The sequence below is a fragment of the Rhinichthys klamathensis genome, unplaced genomic scaffold (genome assembly GCF_029890125.1).
Source record: "Rhinichthys klamathensis goyatoka isolate OS25496 unplaced genomic scaffold, OSU_Roscu_1.1 h1tg000054l_1, whole genome shotgun sequence".
Taxonomy (NCBI): Eukaryota; Metazoa; Chordata; class Actinopteri; order Cypriniformes; family Leuciscidae; genus Rhinichthys; species Rhinichthys klamathensis.
This window is the reverse complement of record NW_026606599.1, coordinates 654,470-667,182: the sequence shown is the minus strand read 5'-3', so window position 1 is coordinate 667,182 and position 12,713 is coordinate 654,470. Positions and strand designations below refer to the sequence as shown.

Genomic DNA, 12,713 nt, shown 5'->3' with positions numbered 1-12,713 from the left:
ATGTCATGGGCAGATCGGTCTGTGAGAAGCCGATGCATCTTGAACAAGCCTGGTGTGTTTGGCGCTGCTGTGCTAGTGTTGCTGGCCAACATGAGATGTATACAGTGACGTAAGATCTGGCCTGTGGAAAGGCAAACTGGTTCTTAGAAGAACCAACTCCGAACTGGCAAAAGCTCTGGCGCTGTACTAGCACCAGATTCATGCTGGTGGGAAAGTGGTAATGGTAAGCTTTCAAAGATGTCTGATGTAATCTCAATCTTGCTTGACGTCACATTGGTCAGAGTTCGTTTCCGACAACCCGCTACCCAGTGCTCACTGCTGCCACACTTGTAGTGTTCACATCTTCCCTCTGGGTTGGACTGATTACATTGGGTACAGCGCCTGGTGTTTGCTCCAGCAGGTGGATATTAATTACGATTTAATCTCTGGTTACTGTTTCTGATTGTCTGAGGTCGTGATGTTTGAGCAAGGCTCGCTACTTGAGACGTAAGGCTCTGGATTGCTTCACAGATCACTTTGTCTCGCGCATCCAGCTTTTCCATCAGGTTGTTAGGCTTTGGAGCTTTCTCTTTTTTCATACTGACACCTTTATCTTGTTCAGCGTGTGCCTGTTCCTCCTCCCTAACTGTGGCCACCTTGGCTATTTTTGGTTGAGTGGTTGAGAACTTTGATTTTCTTTCAAGCTCCAGACTATATGATGTCTTATTAACAAGGTTCGAGAGGAACACGTTCTAATGATCAAACAATCAGGTCCTTCCAACCAGCTGTCAGCAATCAGTAATCAACAGGTCCACTCAATCAGCATGAGTAAAGCCTATAAATATACGCAGTCGACTCACTCATATTCCTCAACAGTTTTCAGCATCCCTCCACTACCCCTGGTCTCCTCACACTTGCCTGGTTATCTTCCTAACCAGAGATACGGGGGGAGTACTCTGGGTTCGGGCCCAAAAGAACGCCAAATACGCATAACCATTTATTCTCTGATCATTCGTAAGTGTGAACTCGTGAAATGACATGTTCATTTTCTCCAAAAACACTTCATCTTCCACCCGCGGGTTTCCAGGTAGGGTTTTAGATCTGTGTGTATGCTGTCATCATGAAGGCCAGTCAGAACTGTCTGCAAAAACTGATTCTGGATTAGTTCATGATTATATCTCAATCCTGTCAGATGCTGACAAATCCCTCTGTCTGAGATCCATGACTTGAACATTAAATTAAAAATACTGCTGTTATTGTGTCACAAACTGTAGTTTTAAGATGTTTTGAATGTAGTTGTTTAAAGCTCAAATCGGTGGTTTATTTGTAAAGATAGCGTCTATTTGATTGGGATTCAGACGGAGGCGGTGGTTTCACTTCCAGCTGATGGATGACACAACAAAACATTTGAGATGTGATGGAAATGACACTGTGGAGATGATTTTCATGACTCTCAGCAAAATGACATTATTTGTAATGTTGTATGAAAAGGAGATGAATGTCAGTAATTCTGTAATCTTCTACAGAAACATTAGACTGTATTTGATGGTCTGTAACCCCAGTATATCTCCAGAAACTAGAGAAGTGGTGTATTCCAGTAACATGAAGCTCCTGTGAGGACGCTGAACATCTGCTGATGGAGCTGCTCGATTCTCAGAGGAACACAATCACCTGATGATGCAAATATGAGTTTCACTGTCTGACACTTTATTCTCTGAAATGAGTCAGAAGAGTTGGACTGATGGAGAGATGAGGTTTGTTCATATTCATCAGTTTATAATGAAACACTGTCAGGGTCTGAAGCCTCTGAACTGCTGAGATCGTCTTTGACTCGGTTAGAGAGTAAGAGCTCGAAGAGTTCAATCCACAAATGTAACACTTGTGTGATACTATAATCAGTTTATTGTAAGTAAAAGGTAGAAATGTTCCCTGGCGACTTCACCTGATAACTGGCCCACAGCAAGGGAAATGAGTTTGGAATAACAGCTGTGTAAAACAGAGCAATTAAATTAAGCAGAATATCTTTGTATAGGCCTATGTTTGGTTGACTGTGTTTTATTTTAATAATGAACAGGCTGCAATGTCAAGTTAGCAATGCTAGAAGTGAACTCATTATGTTGTGTGAGCGAGCGATGCGCCGACGCCATCACTTGGATTTATTGCTCAGCAGGGGAAACAACTTACTTTGTTGTTTAATACTCTGTCATTCAAAACAGTGTATACTTGAGAACTCCTGGTCTACACAGAAGAAAGCCCTTTCTATTCTATTCCCCTGTACGGGTTGTGTCAAGCCATTAGTCTGGTTGTTTGATGAGAAAAAGATGAAATGTAGTTGCAATAAACGTGTTAAGAATCCGCACATCAGCTGCAGCAGCGGAGGACTCTTATTCTGCGTGCGGACCTGAGGAAGAACTGATGACGGAACAGTTTGATCTTCGGCTGACAAATCAGAGGAAAGGGGTGTTTCATTCCCGCCCACGTGTGGATATCGAATATTCCAGCTGTTTATTAATTTTTCTACCCCAGAACGAAAAACGAAAAATCAAGCTGAAATCTTGTTTTTCGTTTTTTGGTAAAAAAAAAAAAAAAAAAAAAAAGGACCTGTTTTCTCATTTTTCTACTTTCAATATTAAATTAAAAAACGACTGAACGAATGATACACGGACCGTGCTTGCACCGCCACCTGCTGGTGTGGCTAATTAACCGCTCTCACACGTACGCCTTACAAATCTCTTTTTGCAGATCGCAGCGGGACAGAGTGGACAAAAATCCACAAATGTGTAAAAAACAGTTGCAAATGTCACGTGACCTGCAAATTGCCCGGAAGCAATCCACAAATGCGTAAAAACAGTTTTGTGTGTAGAAATGGATCCACAAAAGCGTAAATCACACTTTGTATGTGAAATAAAAATATATTTGTACAGATTAAATTGTGTGTATTTACAAATCACACATTATTTGTGTGAATATGATTTTACACAACACAAACCTGTTTTAGGTTGTGAGATATTTGTGTATATGTTTATTTACAGATCTCTGCAGTACACATTGGACAAAATTCCACAAATGTGTAAAAAGGAACTTACAAATGTAACATGACCCACAAATTCACAGGAAGTAATCTGCAAATGTGTAAAAACAGTTTTGTGTTGTACACATCACCCTGTATTTTTGTAGATATGATTTTACGTATCACAAATGTAAATATACACATTTGCAGATAGTGAAATATTTGCGCATCAATGTACACATTTGTAGATTGTCTTCTGTGGGTTACAAATATTAAAGTCCAATTAATTGTTCCATACAGAAAGAAATGCATCTTTCATACAGATTACATAATCAGATGATATTTGCTTTCGATTTGAATTTTTTCGTTTAAAAGTGGACATTTCAAGCTTTATATAGCCTAGATATTATTTATCATGTATGGGAGGCTAGTATACACTGTGTTTCTGTTTATTTTTGAGCCCATGCCTTGATTATTTTATTTTATTTTACAAAAGCACAACGTTTTCCTGTTATTGTGAGTTCACACAAAAATACGTAGTTGCGACTGATGCATTAATCTTTTATGTATGGCCAGAAATGATGGAGTATTTTAAGTTGTTTCCACTGTTTATAGGAAAATGTAATGTAAATGTAATGTAATCTGGACGTACTACATTAGCCATGATGTCATTATCATGTGATCTACGTCAGTGGCGTCGCTTCACTGTCATTCATAAATCCTCTCCTGTGGCCTCATGGGATAGTAAAGTGTCCATCATAAACACACTTCAGAATCTCACTGGGAGTAGTCGATCATCCGGGGACTTTTTACCTGTTCTTTTATGAGTGAATTCACACACACTTCTTTTGACACATACTGTATTTCACCTCATATACAGTAGTGAAGTGTGTGATGTCAGATGCAGACACGGTCTTAAAGGAAAGATGAACAGAACTCAGTTTTGTAAAAGATATGTGTTCCTCTAGTGGAGAAGTGTGGAAGTGCAATTAAAGAGATTGACTTTCCTACAGTAAATAATATAATATAATATAATATAAAATAATAATATAATATAATATAATATAATATAATATAGTGATAATATAGTGGAAAGTTTTGCAGGGACAAGCACCACTCACATTTTCTCCACATTTTCTATTATTTACTGTAAACATCATAATACATGAATAAAGTGTGTGAAAGGTTTGATATTGTGTAGTTTGTGATCCTCCATCAGCAGCTGCAGTTTCTCTCAGCTGTATCAGTGCAGTCACTGTGACGTCTGACTGACAGAGGTTTTTGTACGAATCTTTATCACTGTGTGAACCACATAGTGCTGCCTGGATAGTGTAAACTCTGACAGTAATAATCTCCTGTATCTTCAGTCTGGACTCCACTGATGGTCAGAGTAAAATCACTGCCAGATCCACTGCCACTGAATCTAGAGTGAGTTCCAGTATAACGGTTTGTTGCATGATATATGAGGAGTTTAGGAGCTTCTCCAGGTTTCTGTGAGTACCAGGCTAAACGATCATTACCATACACATCACTGCTGGTTTTACAGTTTATTCTGACTTCTTCTCCTGGTTGAACTGCTGGTATTGATGGACTCTGAGTTACAGTATACTGTCCTCTACACTCTGAAAGAAAACACAAACAAAAATGAAAATTATATATATGATGATATACAGTATATGATAAATATAAAGATAAGATAAATATATACATTTCACATGTTAAGATAACTAATAATCGTTGTAAAAACTCTATTACACAAACCTTGAATAAACAGTGCAATGGTCCAGATGAAGATGATGATGTTGTTCATAGTTGTAGTTTAGTCTTGTGTGATGATGAAGAGTGTGTTGTGTTCTGCTCTCAGTCATGAAGTGTTAAACTCACAGCACTATAAACACTCTCAGAGCACTGAAGCATGTGCTGACAATGCAAAGAAGTGGGCAGGATTTACAACAGCTTGTGCTGAGAACAAACTCATATACACTAGAGTTACACAATCATGACTTTATTTTGTGTGTGCAGACTGCAGACAGAGTGACAATGGCTGACCGCAAAAGGAGTCATGTCTGGCAGTATTTTAGCTGTACAGACAGCAGTGACGCTATGTGTGATGTGTGTGGAAAGACAGTGAAATACAGTGGTAACACTACAAACCTCGCTAAACATTTGAGGTTAAATCATAAGAGTGAATATGATGATATAATGAAGCGACGGTCTGAGGAGGAGGTCCAGGGTGAGAAGACGCAAGGTGCTAGGGCAAGACAGACTTCAATCAGTGAGTCATTTGGCCGCAGCGGCAGAAGTTATCCAGGTACAGAGAGATAGCGTGATAGTCGCATTATCACTGACTGTGGGAAAGTTATTCACGTCTGTTAAGGCTTTAGTTTTTTAATGTTAAAGAGTTCCCCGGAATCCCAGCATTTTTACAACAAGCTAACAGAAAGCAGTTTGTTCAAATAGAAAATACTAGTGAAACATGAAGTAAGCTATCCTAATGAAACAAATGCAACAATGAGTAGCTTTCCCGAGATCAGTGCTAAGAGTGTATTGAGAGAGGCTGCATATAGCCCATAGTTAAAACTAATAGAATTTTTAGAGGGATCTCTTTCATCCCCCTGGCCATCATACTGTACAACAACTCATAGTCATGGCAGGGAGGACAATAGACAAAATAACAATTTCTACCTCCTTCTGTACTCTTTACTTCCATCTACACTCCATTTGCACTGCTTACTGTGACTACTATGTTATAAGTTAATTTGATTTTTAATATAGGTTTAATGTATGTTTCATATGTTACTGGATACTTCGATCTATCTATCTATCTATCTATCTATCTATCTATCTATCTATCTATCTATCTATCTATCTATCTATCTATCGCATACAGTGCAGTGCAGTGTGGCTCCATCAGTCAGTTTGCCCTGTGTATCTGTGTTGTTTGTAGATGATTCTCCAAGAGCAGCAGCACTCACAAGGAGCCTGGGAGAGATGCCTGTGAGGGACCTCCAGCCTATGTCTGTAGTAGAAGATGAGGGATTCCAGGCATTTGTTAAAGCTCTTGACCCAAGATACAAACTCCCTAGCAGAAAGAAAATGACTGAAACATATCTTGTTAATATGTTTGATGAGTGCAAAGACAAAGTAAGAGCAACTTTGCAAAATGCTCCAAGTGTTGTACTTACCACTGATATGTGGACTTCAGTGTCCACAGAGGCGTACTTGACTGTCACATGTCATGTAATTGAGAATTGGCAAACTAAAGATTTTGTTTTGGAAACGGCGATTTTCCATGGACAGCATACTGCTGATAATATAAGCTCAGAACTTAAACGAATAACAGATGAATGGTGCCTAACTGATAAGGTGATGGCAGTTGTGACAGACAACTGGGCAAATATGGTGGCTGCAGTACACAAGGCTGGGTGGAGGCATTATCCTTGTTTTGCCCACACTCTGAATTTAGTTGTAAAGGACAGTCTAAAAGCTGTCCCTGAAGTGGTGCAGATCCTGGGAAAATGCAGCGCAATTGTGTCATTTTTTCACCATAGCACTAAGGCCACAGAGAAGCTTAGGGCTGTTCAACAGCAGATGCAAATAGCAGAACATAAGTTGATCCAGTCTGTAGAAACCCGCTGGAATTCAGTTTTCTACATGCTGGACAGGCTGCATGAACAACATGAAGCTGTGACCACAGTCCTCTGTCTTCTAGGCAGGAGTGAATTGTGCATTAATGTGGGAGAATTATCACTCATCACTCAAACTGTTGATGCACTGAGGCCCTTTGAGGAAATGACAAGGGAGGCATCATCAGAAAAATATGTTTCAGTCTCCAAAGTGATTCCTCTCGTGTCTCTTCTCCAAAGAGCCTGTAAGCATCAGGGCAGCTCCGTTGCACAGCAATGCCAGCGTAGATTTGCAGGCATTGAGACCAATCACTCTCTAGCTGCTAGTACATTTCTGGATGCTAGGTTTAAACACCTTGGATTTCAAGACAAAAACAATGCTGAGGGAATGAAAAAACGACTTTCCTCTGAGCTGAAGGAAGTCTACCAGACAGTAGAGTACACTCCCACTCCAACTCCATGCTCTGCATTGGCACCTAGTTCTAGCCCTGCCTCAGTGCCTAGCTCCCAGAGTCCTGCACTTGCCTCAGACTCAGCTGCAACAAAAGTAGGGTTATAGGCAGATTTTGACACGCAAGTTGCGTCTTCCCAACATCACCGGTCAGCTACCACAGACGTAATAATTGAAATGCGTCGTTGCTCAGAGGAAAAACTGATTCCCAGAGACAAGGTGTCACGATTCATGAGTTCGCTGTTTTCTTCATGTCTCGTGTCATTGTTGTTGTGTGTGTGTGAGTGGGCGTGGCCGCTCGTTCCACTGATCAGCGTGCCAGCTGATCTCGTTCCCTGCACCAGCTGCTGCCAATTCACTCACCTATAAAGACTCAACACACTCTCCTCTCTTTGTCAGATCGTTGGTGTGGTGTCCTCTGTGTCGTGCTTCGTGTTCCTGTTGCAGTCTGTTCCAGTTTGAGTTCCTGTTCGGTGTCTTCGTGTCCTGTCTCGTCTGGATGTTCACCTGCACTGGATTCACCATCACCCGCACTGGTATCACCACCACCTGCACGCTGACCACTGAGTCCCTGCGCCACCATCTGCAGTGTTCCCCGAGATTGTCTTTGTGTCATCTGACCATAAATAAAGAGTCAACTTGCATTTGCTTCCGTCCTGTTCTTGTGACAGAACGATCTGACCATCAATGGAAGCAGCAGGGGAAACAGCCTCTTCCTTGGAAGATTTCATCAAGACCTGCATGGCGCGGATGGATTCCCAGGAGAGGAATACTAATGAGTCGGGTCGAGCTATTCAAGCTCTTGTGGCGCAGGTGTCCGAGCTCACCCAGCGATTCCAACTGATGCAAGCTCCCACTGCGCCACCCACACCGGCCGTTCCTCCTGTACCACCAGAGAGCGCCTCCCAGTCAGAGCCCCGCTTACCTGTTCCCGAGTCCTACAACGGTGAGCCAAACTTTTGCAGAGCATTCCTAACTCGCTGTTCGATGCACTTCTCTTTGCAGCCCAGGACCTTTGCCAGTGAACGCAGTAAGGTGGCGTTCGTGCTCACACTTCTGACTGGGAAGGCAGCGCTATGGGGAACGGCGGTGTGGGAAAACCAAGACTCGTCCTGTAACTCGTTCCAGACACTCGCCGCCGAGATGAGAAGAGTTTTTGACCGTGCGGTCGCGGGAAGAGAGGCGGACCGGATTCTAGCAGACCTCAAGCAAGGAGAAGGATCTGTATCTGATTACTCTATCGAGTTCCGGACCTTGGCGGCAGAGTGTCAGTGGAACGAGGAGGCGCAGTGGGATATGTTCCTGCATGGGCTGGCTGACCGCGTCCAGAGAGAGATTTATGCCCTGGACTTACCTACTACCCTCAATGGGCTGATCGAGTTAGCACTCCGTGTGGATTCCCGACTCTCCAGAGTCGAACCTCGGAGGTTACCCGCTCGGGTGTCTGGAGCGGCGGAGACTTCGCGAGCCAGCGGCGGGGACGCGGTCAGTCCCGTCTACGATCACGAGCCCATGCAGGTCGGGCGAGCTCGGCTTCCCGGGAGGAGAAGGAGAGGCGGAGGTCCCAGGGCCTTTGCCTTTACTGTGGTGCAGCAGGACATTTTGCTTTCAACTGCCCGGTAAAAGGGCAAGCCCGGCAGTGAACCTGAGGCTTATGTCGGGTGGGATCTCCGCCGAGAAGACCTCATCAACATCAACGCTCCTCCCGGTAAGACTCAGGTGGTCAGTTCACTCTCACGACTGTCAAGCACTACTGGACTCTGGGGCTGAAGGTAACTTCATGGACTACACTTTTGCACTCAAGATTCAGGTTCCCCTTCTGCCTCTCAGTCACACCATCGCAGTACACGCGATCAACGGACAAACACTCCCCACCATCTCTTATACCTCTGGACCCCTCACACTCAGCGTATCCGGCAACCATTCTGAAACAATCTCCTTTTATATCTTGGACTCCCCCCTGGCACCCATTGTTTTAGGTCATCCCTGGCTCCTCAAACACAAGCCCAAAGTAGACTGGCAGCAGAGATCAGTCTCTGAATGGAGCAGTAGATGTCATGAGTCCTGTCTTGTGTCTGCTTGTCCGTCTGTTTCTGTTTGTACGTTTCAGGAGGAAGCAGCGGACTTGTCAAGCGTGCCCACGGAGTACCTAGACCTGAAGGAGGTGTTCAGTAAGTCTCGTGCTGCTTCTCTCCCTCCGCATCGTCCCTATGACTGTGCCATAGAGTTATTGCCAGGTACGTCTCCGCCTAAAGGCAAGTTATATTCACTTTCAGTTCCAGAGAGGGAGGCTATGGAGAAATATATTTCTGATTCTCTAGCAGCGGGGTTCATCCGTCCCTCCTCTTCTCCAGCGGGGGCGGGGTTCTTTTTTGTGGGGAAGAAGGATGGATCTTTGCGACCTTGTATTGACTACCGGGGGCTGAACAACATCACGGTAAAGAATACTTATCCTTTGCCGTTGATGTCTTCAGCCTTCGAGAGGTTGCAAGGAGCATCTATCTTCACAAAATTGGATTTACGTAATGCTTATCATTTGGTCCGCATCAGGAGGGGGGATGAATGGAAGACTGCTTTTAATACCCCCAGGGGGCACTTTGAGTACTTGGTCATGCCTTTCGGCTTGTCCAACTCCCCAGCGGTCTTCCAGGCACTCGTCAATGACGTGCTGCGAGATATGGTCGACCAATTCATATATGTCTACCTGGATGACATATTGATTTTTTCTTCTTCTCTCCAGGAACACGTGCAGCACGTTCGACGAGTGCTTCAGAGACTGCTAGAGAATGGGCTTTTTGTCAAGGCGGAGAAATGCGCTTTTCATGCACAGTCTGTTCCTTTCCTTGGGTACATTGTGTCGTCTGAGGAAGTGCGTATGGATCCTGAGAAGGTTAAGGCTGTGGTAGATTGGCCAAGTCCAGATTCCCGTAAGGCCCTACAGAGGTTTCTGGGGTTCGCCAATTTTTACCGGCGGTTTATTCGCAACTTCAGCCAACTAGCCTCGCCTCTGACCGCCTTGACCTCCCCCAGAACGGCGTTCAGGTGGTCAGACGCAGCGGAAGCTGCGTTTGCCAAACTGAAAGGCCACTTTGTTTCAGCCCCCATCCTGGTTACCCCTGATTCGTCACGTCAGTTTGTGGTGGAGGTCGATGCGTCAGAGGTGGGGGTAGGTGCAGTGCTATCCTAGCGCTCTCTCATGGACGACAAGATGCACCCATGCGCGTTTTTATCTCATCGATTATCCCCTGCCGAACGTAACTATGATATTGGTAATAGAGAGTTGTTGGCTGTCAAACTGGCATTGGAGGAATGGCGCCACTGGTTAGAAGGGTCGGGGGTACCTTTTGTCGTCTGGACAGACCATAAGAATTTGGAATATATCAGAACTGCTAAAAGACTGAACTCTAGGCAGGCTCGGTGGGCACTTTTTTTCGGACGTTTTGACTTTTCTCTCTCGTACCGCCCGGGCTCCAAAAACATCAAGCCCGATTCTTTATCGCGCATTTTTGACCGTTCCGATCGCCCGTCTACTCCCGAGTGCATTTTTCCAGAGACTCTAATTATCTCTACACTCACATGGGAGGTCGAATCGAAGGTCAAGACGGCCTTACAAGGGGTAACACCTCCGGACGGTTGCCCACCGAACCGCTTATTTGTGCCAGAGGAATTACGGTCCGACGTTGTTCAGTGGGGGCATTGTTCCAATGTGGCTTGTCATCCAGGAGTTAGCCGCACTACATCTTTAGTCAAGCAACGATTTTGGTGGCCACGTATGGCTCGCGACGTTCACAGTTTTGTTTTGGCTTGCTCAGTTTGTGCCACTGGTAAGACTTCCAATCGACCCCCAGATGGGCTCCTTCAACCGCTGCCGGTCCCTTCGAGACCCTGGTCCCACATCGCTCTAGATTTTGTCACCGCCCTCCCACCCTCTCAGGGTAACACGGTAGTTTTAACCGTGGTGGACCGGTTCTCGAAGGCGGTCCACTTTATTCCCTTGCCCAAATTGCCCTCAGCCAAGGAGACAGCGTTAACAGTCGTTAACCATGTCTTTTGGTTACATGGTCTCCCGACAGACGTGGTTTCCGATAGAGGTCCCCAATTTGTGTCCAAATTTTGGCAAGAATTTTGTAGATTACTGGGTGCGACTGTTAGTCTGTCCTCAGGGTTTCATCCCCAGAGCAATGGCCAAACTGAGAGAGCCAACCAGGATTTGGAGAGAACGTTGCGATGTATGGTTTCCAAGAATCCTTCCTCATGGAGCCAACAACTGTCAATGGTGGAGTACGCCCACAATTCATTACCAGTATCATCCACGGGCCTATCTCCGTTTGAGTGTAGCATAGGGTACCAGCCACCAATTTTTCCTAGTCTGGAACCCGAGGTCGCGGTTCCCTCCGCTCACGCCTTTGTCCAGAGGTGTCATCGCACTTGGACTAGAGCCCGGGAGACTCTACTCCAAGTGGGAGCGCGCACCAAGGCCAAAGCCGATCGCCACCGGCGGAGGCCTCCCGTATACGTCGTCGGTTCCAAAGTCTGGCTTTCTACCAAGAACATTCCTCTCCGTTCCGTTTCGAATAAGCTTGCTCCCAAATTCATTGGTCCGTTTACTGTCACCAAAATCATTAGTCCGGTGGCAGTCTGCCTCAATCTTCCTCCAGTGTACAGGAGAATTCATCCCGTTTTTCATGTATCCAAAATTAAGCCAGTTTTTCGTTCTCGTATTAATCCGCCTGTCCCGGTTCCCCCACCGCCGCGACTCGTAGACGGGGAGACCACATATTCGGTTTATCGTATTCTGGACTCAAGGCGGAGGGGACGCGGGTTCCAGTACTTGGTGGACTGGGAAGGTTACGGTCCGGAGGAGAGAAGTTGGGTGCCTGCTAGAGACATTCTGGATCACTCCCTTATTGATGATTACAATCGACAGGTAAGGGAGTCTGGGGACGCCAGGAGGCGTCCCTAGGAGAGGGGGTACTGTCACGATTCATGAGTTCGCTGTTTTCTTCATGTCTCGTGTCATTGTTGTTGTGTGTGTGTGAGTGGGCGTGGCCGCTCGTTCCACTGATCAGCGTGCCAGCTGATCTCGTTCCCTGCACCAGCTGCTGCCAATTCACTCACCTATAAAGACTCAACACACTCTCCTCTCTTTGTCAGATCGTTGGTGTGGTGTCCTCTGTGTCGTGCTTCGTGTTCCTGTTGCAGTCTGTTCCAGTTTGAGTTCCTGTTCGGTGTCTTCGTGTCCTGTCTCGTCTGGATGTTCACCTGCACTGGATTCACCATCACCCGCACTGGTATCACCACCACCTGCACGCTGACCACTGAGTCCCTGCGCCACCATCTGCAGTGTTCCCCGAGATTGTCTTTGTGTCATCTGACCATAAATAAAGAGTCAACTTGCATTTGCTTCCGTCCTGTTCTTGTGACACAAGGATCCACTTGTCTGGTGGCAAGAGCATCATCAAACCTTCCCAGGCTTAAGCAAACTTGCTGTAAAGTACTTGGGAATTGTTGCTACTTCTGTACCTGCAGAGCGGATGTTTTCAAAGGCAGGGGAGGTAGTGAGCAAAAAACGTAACAGACTCAAGGGGAAAACTGTAAACATGCTCTTATTCCTAAACAAAAACCTGTGAATAAGGACAGGCTTATT

General features: G+C 45.2%; 2 gene segments (V, D, J or C); both read right to left on the bottom strand.

Moving 5' to 3' along the window:
- Positions 1–12,713, bottom strand: part of LOC130083254 (Ig kappa chain V region Mem5-like) — a 97,929-nt gene that overhangs the window by 60,894 nt on the left and 24,322 nt on the right.
- On the bottom strand, positions 4,286–4,817 carry LOC130083276 (Ig kappa chain V region 3547-like). The segment is given in 2 exon segments: positions 4,286–4,611; positions 4,751–4,817. Coding segments are annotated over 2 exon segments (375 nt in total).